Consider the following 20037-nt stretch of genomic DNA (forward strand, 5'->3'; position numbering starts at 1 on the left):
AGGAGGAGAGGTGAGGGAGACACATTCCAGGTATATGAGTACCACAGCTACACTTTGTTCACCATATTTGAATGAGATACTACAGTTGGTGTGTTCAACGGTGTATGGATGTCCGTGCTTGTAATTTTTGGCAAGCTTTGCATTTATTGCATAGCTTTTGAGTCTAGGAGTACCACTACATGACAATTTGAACAGAATGTGTATGAGACCCCCTTTATGTCTAATACAAGGTGTATCGGAGTCCTTCTCCCATCACATTTTTGGCAGTTCTTGCTTCCTTCATAAATTACACTAAAAAAAATATAAATTTTTATTTACTTAAATTATTATATTTTTATATTTTTTTAATTCTTTTTAAATTTTGTCAACTCATTATACATATGTTTCTTGATATTTTTTTCCTGTAAACTCCAATTTCTTGTCAATTTTGAATGTTTTATTGCCACTCCTTAAATTGGAGAAAAAGTGTGACAACATTGTTCTCAGCAGCAATCTTGGAGTTAGAGATGCTTCCAGGGATCTTCCTTATTCTGTTCTCCTTCCAATTAGCACTTTTTCCTTCATCCATTTCAACATTTTCACTGCCCCCCATAGCTCCTTGTAGGGTCTTAAAAATACTTGGATTTCCTATTGACTCCCATTATACTCGTTACTCAAACGAGCATCCAAGTCTTAGGAATTGCTTGATTTGAGTAACGAGGATCGGAGCATTTTAGTGCTCAATCATCTCTAATAGTCGGTCAAAATTGGGGTTATCTTGGGGTGGACAAAACTTGACCTTAAACTGTGCCCAGGTCAAGGCCACGTGGAAAATTAGAGTCACATAAAATGTCCACACTCCAATACTGACAATATTCTTCTTCACTATCCCCATGTGCAGCGCAAGGTCCAAAAACTTCATCATTTCTGCTGGATCTACGGAGATCCAACTAGTGAACAATAAAGTGGGGTTTGAGGCAATAAAAAATGTTGGGTATATAAATAAGTTTGGGCCACAAAGTGATTTATGAAGTCCTCAGGGAAAAGGACTTTGGAATAGTCTAGTTCTGTGAGGCTTGTAGTATCAAATTGGGTTCCTGATCTGTTCACAAAATTAGGAATCTGAGGCTCATAATCTTTCAGGGGTTGTGTTTACAGGGGGTCCCTAGCAGTGGACATTGTCTCATCTGCAGTTCTGAGACGTGACCAGGAGGAAAAATATAGGAATGTTGAATCTTCAGTGTTGGAAGGTGTATGCCTCCTCGGCCAAATATAGCCTTTGGGATGTTTAGCCATTTTATTTTATTTTTCATGGAGTGGTGTGTGTATGTGTCTGTGTGTCTATAGTGTTTTTCACATATACTGTATTGTATAATTAAATAATTTGATTAAAATAGAAGAAAAAGTGAAAAAGAACAACAGAAAAGAATAGAAAAGAAGAAACAATAAAAAAAGGATTGAAAAAATATGAAGAGTTTAGAAATGAAAAGATAAAAAATTGAAAAAATAAAATGGAGAATATGAAAATGAAATGAAATATAATATGTGCTACACCACTGTTATGCTATGACTTGTAGGAAAAATCTGTAGTAAAATCCTTACTACAGTAATTTTCCAGTAAAATTCAGAAATTACACAAAAAAATTACAAAACTACTGTCAATAAAGACAATTACTGAACGTCCACAACTAACTTGCACTAACGATACTTCTATTCATGAGCAGAAAAAAGCTGTAGTAAAATTCTTACTCAAGTAATTTTCCACAAAAAATTAGAAACTACAATAAATTATTATTTTACTGTTTTGAAAAAAAAAATCCTGGAACAAAAGTTTAACACAGGTTCTGAGCAATGATGTGCAATACTGATTAGAGCGCTGAAGTTAAAGGTTGAAGACAGAGGTTGTGTGGATAAAAAAAAATAGTACATAAAAAAAACAAAATCCTGCACACAAATTTAGCACCGTAAGTACAGATAGTTATCAGTGACTAGTGTAACTGATCATTTTCATACGTTGTAAGCTTGCGAGGAGGGCCCTCACTTCTCCTGTAACTGTGGAAGTTTGTAATATCTTTATTGTTTGTACATGTACCCACTTAACTGTAAACTGCTGCAGAATATGTTGGTGCTATATAAATAAAATTATTATTATTAATGCTCAGCAACTGAAGGCCACACACACTGACATGGTCAAAAGGGGAAAAAAAAACCCTGACACCCTGATTTAAGGTACCGTCACACTGAACGATATCGTTAACGATATCGTTGCTTTTTGTGACGTAGCAACGATATCGTTAACTAAATCGTTCTGTGTGACAGCGACCAACGATCAGGCCCCTGCTGGGAGATCGTTGGTCGCTGGGGAAAGTCCAGCACTTTGTTTTGTCGCTGGATCTCCCGCTGACATCGCTGAATCGGCGTGTGTGACGCCGATTCAGCGATGTCGTCACTGGTAACCAGGGTAAACATCGGGTTACTAAGCGCAGGGCCGCGCTTAGTAACCCGATGTTTACCCTGGTTACCATTGTAAATGTAAAAAAACAAACACTACATACTTACATTCCCGGTGTCTGGTCAGGTCCCTTGCCTTCAGCTTCCCGCACTGACTGGTGAGCTCCGGCCAGCCGTAAAGCAAAGCACAGCGGTGACGTCACCGCTGTACTTTACGGCCGGCGCTCAGTCAGTGCAGGAAGCTGAAGGCGAGGTACATAACCAGACACCGGGAATGTAAGTATGTAGTGTTTGTTTTTTTACATTTACAACGGTAACCAGGGTAAACATCGGGTTACTAAGCGCGGTCCTGCGCTTAGTAACCCGATGTTTACCCTGGTTACCCGGGGACCTCGGCATCATTGGTCGCTGGAGAGCTGTCTGTGTGACAGCTCTCCAGCGACCAAACAGAGATGCTGCAGCGATCGACATCGTTGTCGGTATCGCTGCAGCGTCGCTTAGTGTGACGGTACCTTTACCCTGCACAACTTACATATGCTCCTTAATTATAAATCGAAACTCCAATTTTATTACACGCCTATGTTAATTTGTTGAAGAACAAAATTTATATAAAAGAGGCACTTTTTGGGAGGTCTTAGCTGCTATGGAACATCCACCAAGGCTTTTGAAAATGCTACATATAGCCTGTAAACTATTACAACAAAAGTTGTACTTCAAAACAGCACTCCTTCCCTCGTGATCTTTTTAGTGTGCCTAATTAGTAGTTTCCAACCACATGTGGGTGTCAGCATACTGAGGAGAAATTGCACAAGTTTTGTGGTCCATTTTCTCCTGTTATACCTGTGAAACATTTGGAGTTATTGGCGGTTTTCCGCTATAAAAATTTGATAAAAACGCTTACATTAAGCATCCTTCTATTAGAATGCATTCCGCATTTTTTGTGCACATACTGTGTTTTTTTTCAGAGCGGAAACGCATTCTGGAAAAAACGCAGCATGTTCATTACTTTTGCAGAATCACGGGTATTCTGCACACATAGGAATGCATTGATCCGCTTACTTTCCGCATGGGGCTATGCCCACCATGCGGGAAGTAAGCGGATCATGTGCGGTTGGTACCCAAGGTGGAGGAGAGGAGACTTTCCTCAACGGACTGAGCACCATATTCCTGTTAAAAAAAGAACAAAAATAAAAAATAGTCATATACTTATCTTCCGATGGCCCCAGGAGTCCTCCCGCCTCTCAGCGGTGCACGCGGTGGCTTCCGTTCCCAGAGATGCATTGCGTGAAGGACCTGGAATGATGTCGCAGTCACGCGTCCATGACATCACAAAGGTCCTTCGCGCAAAGCATCCCTGGGAACAGAAGACACCGTGTGCACGGCTGAGGAGATCGGGGGCCGTCGGAAGGTGAGAATAACCATTTTTTAAAATAATTTGTAACATTAGATCTTTTTACTATTGATGCTGCATAGGCAGCATCAATAATAAAAAGTTGGTCACAATTGTCAAACACTATGACAACCTGTCAATCAGTTTTCCAAGCGATGATACAGATCGCTTGGAAAACGCTAGCATTCTGCAAGCTAATTAAGCTTGCAAAACATGACCTTGGCACGGTTGACTCCCCGTGACTCCCCAGACCTTTCTTGAATAACCACACCACACCAGTATTTTTGGATAATAACGGCCACAGCAGCCAATTTATTATTGATAATAATAAAAAAGACCCTTGGTGAGGCCCTCGAAGCTAACCCGATCCTGGTCTGGTGTTTATCCCGTCGGCACTGCCTCTTCCCTCTCAGCCTTACTCCCAGCCGCGTTTTTTCCATGCTTGGAAGCACCATGAGTTGAGGGGAGAGGTTGCCTCCACACCGTTAGCCTGTACCCGACTTCCATCGTCGGGTACCCACCCATCGGTACTGCGAACCCGACCTCCAACATCAGGTGGCCCTCCGGGTCCCACGATAACGTGACCCCAACCTGCCTCGTCGGGTATCACCCAGGTATCACCAGACCACCAGCAAAGTAACTATCCACGGTAGGGGGGTCCCGCAGTGCAAGAATCCCCCCTTTACTGAACTTTTTTGCCAGCTTCGATGATTGGCCTCGGGGAGACCAAAACATCCAACACCGCGGAGACACCATCACGTGTTTCTCAATGGTGTTGGATGTTTTGGTCTCCCCGAGGCCAATCATCTGTGCCTTTATAGCCTTTTTACTAGGCACTGCTCCTAATAGCCAGATTCCTACTCCACACTGATGAGGGGCAATAACCCCAAAACAGCTGTCTGTGGATGGATACCATGCTTGGCATAGGTGGCTTTCCTTCATAGAATGCTGCACTTCCCGTGGTTGTTCCTTCCCGGGGAAAGGCCTGGCTATTCACTGCTTGCGTCAAGAAACACGTGATGGTGTCTCCGCAGCTTCTTTACATGCATCTGCATATTCCCATAAGGAATGGGGGCAGTGTTCTGGAATCACTGCGTTGAGAAACACGTGATGGTGTCTCCGCAGTGTTGGATGTTTTGGTCTCCCCGAGGCCAATCATCTGTGCCTTTATATTGTTAATCTTTCCAACTGACCGTGCCCCTCGCCACTTTCTTCTAGGTACCATGTCAGACCACACTATCCTTAAGTTTGGACATGCTAACCCAAGTTGTCCTACATCCCTTCTGATTTTGGCACTCAGCCCTTTTCCCGAGCTAGCCCCCAAGTCATTACCCCCGGTATGTAATACTAATATATCTGGGACCCCGTAGAGGTATACCGCCCGGTAAAACTAGTGCAGTACCTGGCCCCATGTTAAACCCCGATATCCCAACCACCTAATCACCGCCCTATCTCTTGCAATACCTAAATGTCTCCCGCCTGTCCTTCTGTCAGCCCGCTGTGCTCCCCAATAAACGTATGAATGTCCTAAGATCCAGATGACAATCGGGACTTGTCCTATAACAAACCAAAAGAAATTAGTGTGATGTACCAACTCTGGGGGGAATCCCTGCCTCGTAACCTTGAGGTCGTACGTAAGACCTGTACCGTTGCGACTCCCACCGGCCAATTTGCTTCACTGTCTCCGGGCTCAGCCCACCCACCGCGGCCTCCGTTGCTGCCCCGATCCGAAAGGAATGGCCTGTGTATCTGCCAGGATCCATACCTGCCCTTACCACACACATCCAGAATACTTTAATAAATTGATACCTGGACAAAAATGACCCATCCTCGTGACATAGCAGCGGTCCCCCTTGTTTAGGCCTGGCTGCCGAGAATATACCAAAACATTTCCATGGACACATGTTAGAACCGCTTACTTTTCCCAATAATACCCTTTTTCCTTTTCCATTTTGGTCCATCTTTGATCTCCTAATCCAAAATTCCAACCCCCCTTTTGTCGTTATAATGTCTTTGGCTAGAATGCCCCTTGCTATGGCCTTGCCTGGTGCTACCAGTTCCTCATAGCTCCAAAGAATGCAAGTGAAAAAGCCAACCTAAACAGGCAAATCTCAAATTGTGTCCTGCACACCACCTCTAACTGCCCTCCTAGTTCTTCTAACATGCCGAATGACACCGCCCGCCTGCTGTCCTTTCTACCCCTTCCCTTACGGTAACCTTTTATGGCCTGTCTGACTAAAAAACTCTTTGTCAAGTCAGCTCTGTTCCTCAGCTTAAACCCAAATGCTAGTGCTGCAATTAGTTGACTAATTTTTGCCGCTGACCAACTATCATCTGCGGCCCGCCTAATTCCCATCAATAACACCCCAATCTGTTCCTCTTCTGACAAGTCCTCGCTCCCACGGCCTAGCCATTGTTCACACTGCCTCCACGACCGTCCGTACGCCGCCCACGTGCTACTTGTTACGGATGACTTGATCAGCGGTTCGGCAGCCCTGATGCCACGCTCCATAGTGCGGGAGGGCAGGGTAAGCCCTCTTCTGCTTCGGGGGCCAACGCCCGAAACCGCTGCCACTGAAAATGAGAAAGCGCATCAGCGATCGAGTTAAATTCTCCTGGAACATGAGATGCTGTAATATGAGCATTGATAACTAAGCATTCCAACACCAGCTGTCTCAACACTCTAATTACTGGCGGCGAAGACGTGGTGATGTTATTTATGGCCATGACCACTCCCATGTTATCGCACTTAAACCTAACTTTTCGGTTCTTCAGCTGATCTCCCCATAGTGTTACCGCCACCAGGATTTCCTCCTTCAGGGCTGCCACCTTCTCTCCCGGGAGACGACACTCCCACCATATAGTGTCGATCATGATTCCCAGAAAGGAGATACACGACGTTGGGCCGGCAGTTTTTTCGGGAGCCAATGGCACCCCGAACTCCTTAGCAACCCCCTGCAAACTTTTTAAGATGGTATCGCACACCTTTGATTGTGCAGGACCTACACACCAAAAGTCATCGAGGTAGTGGATCAACGATCCCAGTCCCATGATATCCTTAACTACCCACTCCAGGAATGTGCTAAAGGCTTCGAACAACGAACATGACAATGAGCATCCCATTGGCAAACACCTGTCTATGAAATAATCTCCCTCCCAGTAGCACCCGAGCAATCGCTGACTCTCTGGGTGTACTGGCAGTAGCTGAAAGGCAGCTTCCACATCCGTTTTTGCCATCAGCGCCCCCTTTCCGCATTTTCTTACCCAATCTAATGCCAGATCAAATGATGCATATAGCACCGTACATAACTCCGGATCGATGTCGTCGTTGACGGACTTACCACGAGGATATGACAGGTGATGGATCATTCGGAACTTGTTCGGTTCTTTCTTTGGTACAATGCCCAATGGAGAAACCACCAAGTCCGACACGGGTGGGAAACTAAACGGACCCACCATCCGGCCCATCAGCACCTCTTTCTCAAGTTTCTGTTTTACAACTGCGGGGTGCTGATAGGCCGAACTGAGATTCTTCTTCTTCCGTGGCGTTTGGCGCGCCGGGGAAGGGATAGAAAACCCGTCCTTGAAACCTTTGCTTAATAAGTCTGCTTTCTTCCTATCCGGATACCTACTTAGATAAGGGAGCATCGCGTGTAGCTTGACTGGTGTTTGGCCCTTGACCATGACTGGCTCCTCCCACCTTACCACCGTACTTCCTAGGCCACCTATTGGCCCCATGTGCCGATCCCCCACAATTGGAACACGTGTGCCTAAATTTACAGCCTGTTCCAAATTTGCACTGTCCCTCGTTGAATTGCCAGCAGAGCCCATGTTTTTGATTACTGCCCCGACCTTGGAAGTTCCCACCTGCCATGCTTCCTGCGCTGTATCCTGTATGGCCGGCGCCACCGGCCCCTCCCTGAAAGGGCATCCAATGTCTGTGATTCTGAGACATAATCTGAAGCCACAGGCCAATATCTTTTTGATCCCATCTCATAGATGGTTGCATGGCCTTGCGCTGACGAAACTGTTCGTCATACCGCAGCCCAGCTTGCCCCCCATACGACTTGTAAGCAATGGCGTCCATGTAGCAAAACAATTGCGAGCAATTTTCTGGCGCCTTTTGCCCAATGACGCTACCCAATATCGCGAAAGCCACCAATTTGTAAACGTATGTGCCACCGTAATTGTTCGCTCCTCTTCTTTCCTCCCTCCATCCTTTCCTAACTTTGTGCTCAACCTCTCTACAGGCAAAAGCGCGAATATGTCCACATACTCATCCCTCCATATGTTTTCTTTTATCTCTTTCTTAAGATGCATACCCAAGTTACCCGTAAAACAAAAATATATATCCCCCCGCGCCGAGTCATCTAACTGCCCATACTCCTCATCCCCGGCTGCCGCCGACTCGGGGGCCCTGTTTATATCATCCCCACCCCCAGCGGCACCAGGCCGCAAGTATGGGCTAGTCCAAGCTGATAGATGCCCAGGCCCGCGTCCCTCAAAACGATCCATTCTGTCTGCCAGACTCACTATCATTGCCCTCGTTTCCCTAAAGGTGGCCTCCAAGGACCCTAAAATAGTGGCTACACTATCCATCTGTGATCCCTGGCTCCCCCATCCACTAGCAATGGGCCTGCATCTGGGTATGATGGAAACATGGATTCATAGTTACCAGGCCGCGCGGGAGTCATCCTCTCCCCGGCCGCTGTGCTCCTGGAATCCTCCTCGCCGTCGCCGTCGCTGTCCGCATCCAGGGATGAGGGCCATCTTGCTCCTTGCGACCAGCGCCCACCCTCAGCGCGCTCGTCTCCCATTCTTTCTTGGCTCCTGTGGCTATATTGTGTGGTGGCCACCCTGTCGCTAGTTCTGTTCACCTGCCTGGCTCTGCCCTGGGTGTTCTGCTGGTGGGTCTGCAACCCGATGCGTCGCCCTGGCTTCCTGGGGGTGCTCATCATCCTGGGCCGTCGTCGTCTGTTAACGCTTGCCCCCTGCTGCCTCGAAGGGCTCCTTGTCCTGCGCTGTTGCCCCCTTACCGGCATCTCCATGGACAGCCTTTCCGGGGGGCCTAGTCCTGCGAGTTTTTCTCCTCACCCCCTCTTCCCCCACAGGCATCTGGCTGGACGGCCCCGGAATCTGCATTCTTTCAACAGGCACCTCGCTGGGCAGCCCGCTTCCCGGGGGCCTTTGAGAAGGACCCCGGAAGCAAGATGGCGCCGCCCATGTGTCCTGGCTCTCCTGGCTGCCGATGGAACGCTCACACCCCCGGCCGCTTCTGCTGCTGGGACTACTACCGGAGGCCTCCCTGGAGATCCCTGTCCCTGCTGCTGCGGTGGGTCTTGCGGACTCCCTCCTCCGCCCCCCTGTCGGCTCCGGACCGCATTCTCCCTGCCTTTTTTGCCCAGCGGAGCATGGAGCATCGGTCGCCTGACGCCTGCTCGCTGGCGCACTCCTCCTGCCGCTGCCACCCCCTGCGCTCCTCCTGCGGGATCCTGAGCTGCCCTCACTCCCGCGCCCCGGACCTGCCCCACCAGCTGGCACCGAGGACTCCCCACTACCACCGCTCACTCCCAGGATACCTTCCGCAATGCTTTCCAACCATCCTGGGGGGTGAGCGCTGGCAGCCGCCTGGAGCCTGGCAATGACGTCCATGCTGGTAAGATGTTCCCACGGGATGGGAGAGCTCGGTGTGCCTGCAGGGTGGGAGAGCAGCTTGCTTGATGTCCGGACGTCCTGAGCGAAAGAGGGTCACGGCTCCTTCCTGCATCCTTTTTAACCCCATGTGCCCCCCCTTTCACTCGTCCTAAGTCACTTCCCCTATGTCACTTCCCCTTTGATAAATCCCCTACTACTTCTCCCCCCCTCTCCCCCGCTTACCCCTGCGGTCCCACTGCCTTTTCCTAACCCCCAAATATATCTGTCACTTGCAACCTGCCCGGTCATGGCCCCCTCCTTTCGGACCCTCCGTGCCATATCCGGGGGTTACTCTAGTGTTTAGCGGGAATACGCATGCAAATTCCATATGTGTATTTCCCGCAGCAGGGAGTTGCAACATTTTCATAGCCAAGAACACAATATTTCTTTTTCATGGCACAAAATTATAATATTCTGTGAAGCACCAGTGAGATCAAGATCCCCATCACACTCCTATATGAATTGCTTGAGGGGTGTAGTGTCCAAAATGGGGTTTCTGTTTTGGCACTTCAGAGGCGCTGCAAATGCAACATGGCATCTGCTATCTTATTCCAGCCAATTTTGCACTTTCATGTCCTGCCATATGCCCAAACAGAAATTTCCAACCACATATGGGTTTTAGCATGCTCAAGAGAAATTCCACAACAGTCTGTGTTATCAATTTTTTCTTGTAATTCTAGGGAAAATGGAACAACATTTTTGTGGAAAAAAGTATAATTTTTATTTTTTTTCTTTCACTTTGCTTTAATTTCTGTGAATTACTTGTAGGGTTAACAAACTTCCTGAAAGTGCTTTTGAAAACCTAGAAGGGTGCAGTTTTTAAAATTGGGTAACTTTTGGTCATTTTATTACATTTAAGCCATTTAAAGTCATTTCAAATATGAAGTGATACCTAAAAATAGGTAATGAAAACACCTATAAATTTGAAACCTAATCTTATCATAATTCACTAGCAGACCATTCTGAGAGCAAATAGCTTGCACCCTATTCATACTATTCATACAATAAAATCAATTCAAATGGGTGAAATCACCCATATTGTGGCTTATAGACCTATGTTCAAATTAGTCCAATCTCGGACCTCAATGTACGGACTGGCCACAGTTCTCCCGATCAGAGCAGGACAGCTTCATACATAACTAATTTGCATTTCATTTCATGAAATATGTACAGTATTTGATAGAATAGAAAAACAGAACTTAATATTTGGTACAGAAACCTTTTTTTGCAATTACAGAGGTCACATGTTTCCTAAAGATTTTGACCAGGTTTGCATACACTGCAGCAGGGATTTTGGCCTACTCCTTCATTCAGATCTTCTCCAGATCTTTCAGGTTTTGGGGCTGTTGCTGGGCAATTTTGAGTTTCAGCTCCCTCCAAAGATTTTCTACTGGGCTCAGGTCTTGAGGCTGGTTAGACCACTACAGGACCTTGAAATACTTCTTACGGAGCCTCCAATTAGTTATCCTGGCTGTGTGTTTCTGGTCATTGTCATGCTTGGAGACCCAGCCACGACCCATTTTCAATGCTGTTACTAAGGGAAGGAGGTTGTTGCCAAAATCTTGCGATACATGACCTCATCCATCCTCCCTTCAATATGGTGAAGTTTTCCTATCCCCTTTTGCAGAAAAGCAACCCCAATGTATGATGTTTCCCCCACCATGCTTTGGTTGGGAAGGTGTTCTTGGAGTTGTACTCATCCTTCTTCTTCCTCCAAACACGGCGAATGGAGTTGATACCAAAATGTTCTATTGGTCTCATCTGACCACATCACCTTCTCCCATGCCTCCTCTGGATCATCCAGATGGTCATTGGCGAACTTAAAACAGGCCTTGATATGTGCTGGAATGAGCAGGGGAAAGTCACATGCACTGCAGGATTTTAATCCATGACAGCATAGTGTGTTACTAATGGTAATGTTTGAGACTGTGGTTCCAGTTCTCTTTAGGTTATTGACCAGGTCCTCCCGGGTAGTTCTGGGCTGATTCCTGACCTTTGTCAGAATCATCTTTATCTCACAAGGCAAGATCTTGCATGGAGCCCCAGACCAAGGATGATTGACAGTCATCTTGTGCTTCTTCCATTTTTTAATAATTGTGCTAAAAGTTGTTGCCTTATCACCAAGCTGCTTGTCTATTGTCCTGCAGCCCTTCCAAGCCTTGTGCAGATCTACAATTTTGTCCCTGGTGTCCTTAGACAGCTGTTTGGTCTTGTCTACGGTGAAAAGGTTAGAGTGTGATTGAACTTGTTATAAAAGACACCTGTCCACACACTCAAACAGTCGCAATTAATACAGGTAACAAGTCCAGAGTCACCGCTGTGCTCTGCTTTACGGCCGGCACTGACAGTCAGTGCAGGGAAGCTGACGGCAGGAGACATGACAAACATCGGAATGTGAGTATGTAGTGTGTTTTTTTTTTTTTTACTTTTACAATGGTAACCAGGGTAAATATCGAGATCTTTAGCTGGATCGTTGCTACGTCACCAAAAGCGTGACGTTGCAATGATATCATTAAATAAATCGTTATGTGTGACAGCGACCAACGATCAGGCCCCTGCTGGGAGATCGTTGGTCGTTGGGGAACGATCAGGACCATTTTTTGGTCGCTGATCACCCGCTGTCATTGCTGGATCGGCGTGTGTGACGCCGATCCAGCGATGTGTTCACTTGTAACCAGGGTAAATATCAGGTAAAGAACGATTGTGAGGTTTATGTGGATGATATTAGAAAGGTTAAACACTAAAAACTAAACAAAAAAGTTTTAAACGGAGAGCTTGGCTTTCAGTTACTCATCCATACAAACATAATTTCCTATACAGGTGCTTCTCACAAAATTAGAATATCATCAAAAAGTTGATTTATTTCAGTTCTTTAATACAAAAAGTGAAATTCTTATATAGAGTCATTACAAACAGAGTGATCTATTTCAAGTGTTTATTTCTGTTAATGTTGATGATTACAACCAATGAAAACCCCAAAGTCATTACCTCAGTAAATTAGAATACTTTATAACACCAGCTTGAAAAATGATTTTAAAATCCAAAATGTTGGCCTACTGAAATGTATGTTCAGTAAATGCACTAAATACTTGGTCAGGGCTCCTTTTGCATCAATTACTGCATCAATGCAACGTGGCACGGAGGCGATCAGCCTGTGGCACTGTTGAGGTGTTATGGAAGCCCAGGTTGCTTTGATAGCTGCCCTCAGCTTGTCTGCATTGTTGGGTCTGGTGTCTCCCATCTTCCTCTTAATAATATCCCATAGATTCTCTATGGGGTTATGGTCAAGCGAGTTTGCTGGCCAATCAAGCACAGTGATACTGTTGTTTTTAAACCAGGTATTGGTACTTTTAGCAGTGTGGACAGGTGCCAAGTCCTGATGGAGAATGAAATTTCCACCTCAAAAAAGCTTGTCGGCAGATGGAAGCATGAAGTGCTGTACAATTTCCTGGTAGACGGCTGCTCCGACTTTGGTCTTGATAAAACATAGTGGACCTACACCAGCAGATGACATGGCTCCCCAAACCATCACTGATTGTGGAAACTTCACACAAGACCTGGAGCTACTTGGGTTGTGTGCCTCTCCACCCTGCCTCCAGACTCTGGGACCTTGATTTCCAAAATTTACTTTCATCTGAAAACAACACCTTGGACCACTGAGCAACAGTCCAGTTCTTTTTCTCCTTGGCCCAGGTAAGTGGCTTGACACAAGGAATGCGTCACTTGTCGCCCATGTCCTGGATACGTTTGTGTGTGGTGGCTCTTGAAGCAATGACTCCAGCAGCAGTCTTCTCCTTGTGAATCTTCCCAAAATTTTTGAATGGCCTTTTCTTAACAATCCTTCAAGGCTACGGTTATCACGGTTACTTCTGCACCTTTTTCTACCACACTTTTTGCTTCCACTCAACTTTCCATTAATATGCTTGGCTACAGCACTCTGTGAACAGCCAGCTTCTTTAGCAATGACTTTTGTTGCTTACTCTCCCTGTGGACTGTGTCAATGACTGCCTTCGGGACATCTCTCAAGTCAGCAGTCTTCCCCATAATGTGGGGCCTACTGAAACAGACTAAGGGACCTTTTTAAACGCTTGGGAAGCCATTGCAGTTTTTTTCGTTAATTATTCTAATTTACTGAGATAATGACTTTTGGGTTTTCATTGGCTGTAAGCCATAATAATTATTATTATTATTATTTATTGTTATAGCGCCATTTATTCCATGGCGCTTTACATGTGAGGAGGGGTATACATAATAAAAACAAGTACAATAATCTTAAACAATACAAGTCATAACTGGTACAGGAGGAGTGAGGACCCTGCCCGCGAAGGCTCACAATCTACAAGGGATGGGTGAGGACACAGTAGGCGAGGATAGAGCTGGTCATGCAGCGGTTTGGTCGGTCGGTGGTTACTGCAGGTTGTAGGCTTGTCGGAAGAGGTGGGTCTTCAGGTTCTTTTTGAAGGTTTCGATGGTAGGCGAGAGTCTGATGTGTTGTGGTAGAGGGTTCCAGAGTAGCGGTGATACGCGAGATAAATCTTGTATACGATTGTGGGAAGAGGAGATAAGAGGGGAGTAGAGTAGGAGATCTTGTGAAGATCGGAGGTTGCGTGTAGGTAAGTTCCGGGAGACGAGGTCACAGATATATGGAGGAGACAGGTTGTGGATGGCTTTGTACGTCATGGTTAGGGTTTTGTAGTGGAGTCTCTGGGCAATGGGATGGCCAGTGAAGGGATTGACAGAGGGGAGAGGCCGGGGAATAGCGGGGGACAGGTAGTCGGGCAGCAGCATTTAGAATAGATTGAAGGGGTGCGAGAGTGTTAGAGGGGAGGCCACAGAGCAGGAGGTTGCAGTAGTCAAGGCGAGAGATGATGAGGGCATGGACTAGGATTTTTGCAGATTCATGGTTGAGGAATGAACGGATTCGTGAAATATTTTTGAGTTGAAGTCGGCAGGAAGTGGAAAGGGCTTGGATATGTGGTTTGAAGGAGAGATCAGCGTCAAGGATTACCCTGAGGCAGCGAGCTTGTGGGACTGGGGAGAGTGGGCAGCCATTTACTGTAATGGATAGGTTCGTTGGGGGGGTCGCATGAGATGGGGGAAAGATGATGAATTCTGTTTTGTCCATGTTAAGTTTCAGAAATCTAGCGGAGAAGGATGAAATAGTGGACAGACATTGAGGGATTCTTGTTAGAAGGGAGGTGATATCTGGTCCAGAGATGTAGATCTAATAATCAACATTAGCATAAATGAACACTTGAAATAGATCACTCTGTTTATCATAACTCCATATAATAGATGAGTTTCACTTTTTGTATTGAAGAACTGAAATAAAATAACTTTTTGATAATATTCTAATTTTGTGAGAAGCACCTGTATGTATGGTGAGAATGTCATCCTGCAGACCTTTCAAGTTATCAATACAAGAATGTAAAAAGGAGCATTAGTGTGCTCATATTCAGAGGATGAATTTTACTAGCATTTTGTCATCCTAAAGTATACGACATGACAAAATAGTTTACCTTGATACATGCTGCTTGTGCTGCTTTCCAGGTTTGTAAAATACTATGAATTAAGTTCTGTGCATTTTTCAGCAGCACATCCTCCGCAGAGTAGTCATCGCATCCTGTAGCTGCTTTTACACTGAAATTAAAATAATGACAATTCATAGTGTTAAGCATTGAACACTGGAATCCCTTTAATTTAAAAACTGGATGACAATTTTAATATTCCAAGTTTGTAATAATTTAGCAATTTTCGAACTTTGAATTTTTATGTTCTTAAATCAGATAGTTACACCACACAACATAGTTAATAACTAATATTTCCAATATATCTATTTTACATTAGCATAATTTTTTAAACATAATTTTTTTAGGAAGTTAGAAAGGTGAAAGGTTTATCAGCAGCTTTCCATTTTATGAACAAAATTTACAAAAGTGACACAATTTTAAAAACTGCACTCTTCAAATTGCTCAAAGCAACATTCAAGAAGTACAGTGCCTTGCGAAAGTATTCGGCCCCCTGGAACTTTTCAACCTTTTCCCACATTTAATGCTTCAAACATAAAGATACCAAATGTAAATTTTTTGGTGAAGAATCAACAACAGGTGGAACACAATTGTGAAGCTGAACAAAATTTATTGGTTCCAAATAAATAATACACTGGCGCTCCTGTAGAGAGAAAAGAGGGATAGTGGAAGCTGTTGGTGTTCGGTCAGCCTCTCTGCTGCTGCTGACTAATGAGATTAGAGTCACTAAAACATAAAAACCCCTGCGCTTCCAGTGATCGCTGTTTCTGATATACAATACCCAGTATAATTGACATAAGGGATATGTATATACACATAGAGAACCATATACTAGGGGCATATAAAAAAACACACCTGTAGTAGGACAAAATATAGTATATATAAGGAAACAAAAACTTACTTTTGTTCGCTATATGAATAGAACTTGCTGCAGGATGTAATCAGTGGCAGGTTGCGCTTCACACAATGCCCGCAAGCGGTAGTTGCACGGCTCAGCTGGAGGTTAAAGTGCGGTGGGATGCCAGGGAGCGTTCTCCCTGGTTGGTGGGGAAAACCTCCATAGTTGCTGAGCAGCTGGATGACTGTGCGGCAGCGTGCTCCAGCCGAGAAACGCCGTCGTCGGTTCGCATGGAGAGCGGGGGCGGGGCTTAGTAGTGGTGACATCACCGAAAGACAAGCACTTAGAGGGGTCAGATTTCCAATGCATTTCCAAGGTACTCGGACCTTTGTCCCTGAAGGTCCGAGTCCAGATCCTTGTCAGAATCCAGACCCTTGTCACCAGACATTAACCACTGAGAGTGGAAGTGATAATGATGAGACTTAGATACCAGAGGTGCACGAGAACTGTACTGTGGTGTCAGAGCAGAAAGAGGAGGAGGGTGACTCTCTGGGTGAGGAGTGAGAGAACAAAGAGGATGATGATGAGGTTGTAAATCTCACTTGGTTTGAGCTAAAAGGTACACAGCTGAGATGATCAGCAGAGGAGGTGGAGGAGGAAGATGTTTAGGTTACATTGCAGATTCCTACGTAGACACAAAGTGATGCAACCAGGACAAGCAATGCATCCTCAGCCCTAACTCTGGCTGTGACCAGCACCAGTTGTGAGTGTGCAGTTCACAGGAGCAGGAAAGTTTGCTAGCCTGGGTCTTTTTTGAGACCACAAAAGATGACCCAACTCAGTTTGACTCCACCATTTCCAATATGTTGGCCACGGAAATGTTGCCTGCCCTCATGGTGGATACGGGCGGTTTTAGAAAGTTGATGGCAGTGGCAGTCCCCCAGTACCAGTTGCCCAGTCGCCTTTACTTCTCTAAGAAAGCTTATGGTGTTGTGTATATGTTTGGTTTGATTTCCCATTGAATTTAATGGGGTACGGGTACGTTTGTTGAACTGTTCGGCCAACATGTTCAACGACTGTCTAAACGTTCGGTGAATTGTCTTACATTTTGGTGGTGTATAACACTCTTAAAAAGCGTTCAAAAATTGTTCTGGATTCAATTTTTCATCCATAGAGTAGTACATTCTTTGTGTTACATTATGGTTGTATATAACACTCAAAAAAAGTATTAAAAAATGTTTCTGCATTCAATTTGTTATTCATAGACTATTAAGTGCTTTGTGCTACATTTTGGTGGTATTAAGCCCCAAAAAGCCACTTTGCCTGCTGCAGGTGACCAATTTGTTTTTTGTTATTAAAAATAAATTTGGTTTCCAGAGACCTAGCAATTGGAAATTTCATAAGAAGTGTGGTAAGGAATGGGGAAGTTAAAGTGCTGATGATGGTGCATGCAGATGCTGAGGACGTGGAGCAGGTGCAACTATGCCTATTGCTGGAGCACAAGAAACATGCTCATCCACAGCACACAGCTTCCTGTCCCACTTTGCAGGAAGGTACACCACTTCTGATGTCACACCAGTGCGGACAGGTAGTCAGTTGGATAGCAGATAATGCTTCCAGCATACTTCCCAGTCTGCCACACAGTCCAGTCTCACCAGACAATAATCTGGATCACTTAAACCTCATTGTAATCTCCTTCCTCTCACCACGTTGAGTCCAGGATACTAGTGACCCCACACTAGGACACCTAAGGAACTCTTTACAACATCATTTCTTGATTGTGGCCTCTCACTCTGCATGTTTCAAGAGGGACAGGAGTATCCATGGCCACAAAAAGATGACAGTTGGGAATGGCAAATGTTAGCCAAGGAACCATAAAGCTTAACTTTTAACATATATGGGATAAAAAACTTAAAGCACCAAGCATATGACATTAGCAGATACAAAGGACAAGGGCATTTCAAATATTCCTAAGCCACAATTGCTCCGAAAAGAATGAATTAATCAAATAGGCAGATCTGCTCCATTTCAAATTCAGTGAAAGGAGATACCCTGATCATGTCTTCCGGCTAGCATTTCACTTTACACTCAAACCGGATAGGGCACAAATCCTCACCCCTAAAATATACTTGGGAGATGGAAAATGGGAAAAAAAGGAAAAAACTGTCTGCCTTATCACTACATTTGATAACAGGGCTTCAGAAACCAGAAACATCCTGGCTAGATATTGGAAATCTTACATATGGATAACAATATCCGGGACGTGATTGGTAGCTCTGCCCTGATCACCTATCGGAGGAACAAATCAGGGTGGCAGCAAGGACAAAATTCTTCAAAAGGAAGTGACATGGATATGCAAGCTTAGAACATACAGCCCTTTTGGATTGAATTATGATTTTTTTCTCTGAGTCCGTCCCAAAAGTAAGCCCCCCCCACCTAATTGTCCTAAGGAGCTTCCTATATCTTTCTTCCACCTGCATCCTTCTGTCATTTTCTCCCGTTCCTCAATAGTTATCTGTGCCTGGCTCACTCTCCATTTTACCCATCTTGTATCCCTCTCCTGGTCCATATTTAGGGGTCTTTTTCTGCACTAGGGGATCAGCCAAAAATGTCCTTTTTACATGTTATATACTGAGCACCAACTAGGGTTGTTTTACAGCTCCTTCTCAGTTACTCAGGTCCGTGTACTCGATGAGGTCTCACCTCCATTGATTGAGGAACACAATTGACCATAAATACACGTTGGACCATCTTTACATTTTATCACCAATATTCCACCCCCCATTATATATTTTCTTTGAAGGGGGTTACATGAGCAAAATCTCACTGAGAATATCTCAGCCAGATCCTGAATGGTTGCATATTTAATAACAAGTATGTGACAGACATATCTATATTGATAGTTACAGGCCATTCTGCTATTCCAATACTTCTCCTTTTTCCTCCTCCTTTTATCTCTGTGAGATTGTTCAATTTATACATTTACATTCCTGTATATGTGATCCCCTTATGATGTGTATCCTGGTGTGGGCACAATGAGTGCAAGATGAATGTATCATCTGGTATTATACTGCTAGCACAAGGCTACAGTATGTGATCCTCTTTTAAGAGTGTGCATGGCAGATGCACGGACATACGTTTGGATGAAAGGTATTATATCAGATATTGATGACGTGCACCACATCATGCTGATCAGGGACATGCCTCATGATGACGCGGATCGGGTCACGCAGCGGTTACGAGCCTTGTAATCTAGTAACACGCCCCCTGTTGATGCTTATTGCAGCATCAGTTGATCCAGAACCCGCCCCTGGATGGCGGACAGCACATGACGCATCACATGGTGGTGATGTTCTTTACACCATATTATTTAGTTAAACACCCCCTGATGACGCTTTGCACATCATCCACTGATGGAGACTGGTGTCACGATGATCTGGAACCCGCCCTAGGACAGTGGCTGGCAAATTATTCAATTTGTGAGGAACAGATGGTCTGGTAAGCAACGAATGTTACTTTGACAAGCCTTCCACTATTTTACTGAATTGGCAGGATTCAGCCATTTGGGCACAATCCAACTGGAATAGCAGACAGGCAGTTACATTAGATGCCAGGCCTTTATAGAGAGGACACTAAAGCCGAGGCAGAACATATGCCCTGGAAGATGCTAGCATTTAGCAGCGGGGACAGGCTTTAGTCGCACCAGTCGGCTTCTGTCTCCTGTCGCCTGCCGCTGCTCCGCTGGCACTGGGTGGGCACCCCGGACTCATGGGCCCGATAGCAGCTGCGTGGTGTGTCACTATTAGTGGCACGCCACTGGCTGGAGGCCCCCGGAGCATCGCATAATGGAAGGGAAAGGAATAACAGACCAGACTGATTTGTGGCTCTCGCTGCTGAACCTCCAACCAGGAATGGTCATGTGTGATAATAGGTGTAACCTAGTAGCGCTCTGAAACTTGGCAAACTAGCACACGTACCATGCTTGGCCCACCTGCTCAGTTTGGTGGTTCAGTGGTTTCTGAAAACCGACCCAGATTTTCCATCTGGTCAAGGTAAGCCATGTCAGCTCCCATTTCAGCAAGTTGCCTACAGCTGCCACCACTGCTGCAGCAGCGCATGCAACTCATCAACTGGTATGCAATGTTGCCACGCACTGG

General features: G+C 45.3%; 1 protein-coding gene across 1 annotated transcript in view; it reads right to left on the minus strand.

Moving 5' to 3' along the window:
• The window catches only part of LOC138680583 (vinculin-like), an 87407-nt gene that overhangs the window by 37600 nt on the left and 29770 nt on the right, over nucleotides 1–20037 (minus strand). The window contains exon 2 of the mRNA XM_069767930.1: nucleotides 15034–15154. Within this exon, the coding sequence (XP_069624031.1) occupies nucleotides 15034–15154 (121 nt within the window). The remainder of the gene's footprint in view (nucleotides 1–15033; nucleotides 15155–20037) is intronic.

This window comes from Ranitomeya imitator, chromosome 5 (genome assembly GCF_032444005.1).
Source record: "Ranitomeya imitator isolate aRanImi1 chromosome 5, aRanImi1.pri, whole genome shotgun sequence".
NCBI lineage: Eukaryota > Metazoa > Chordata > Amphibia > Anura > Dendrobatidae > Ranitomeya > Ranitomeya imitator.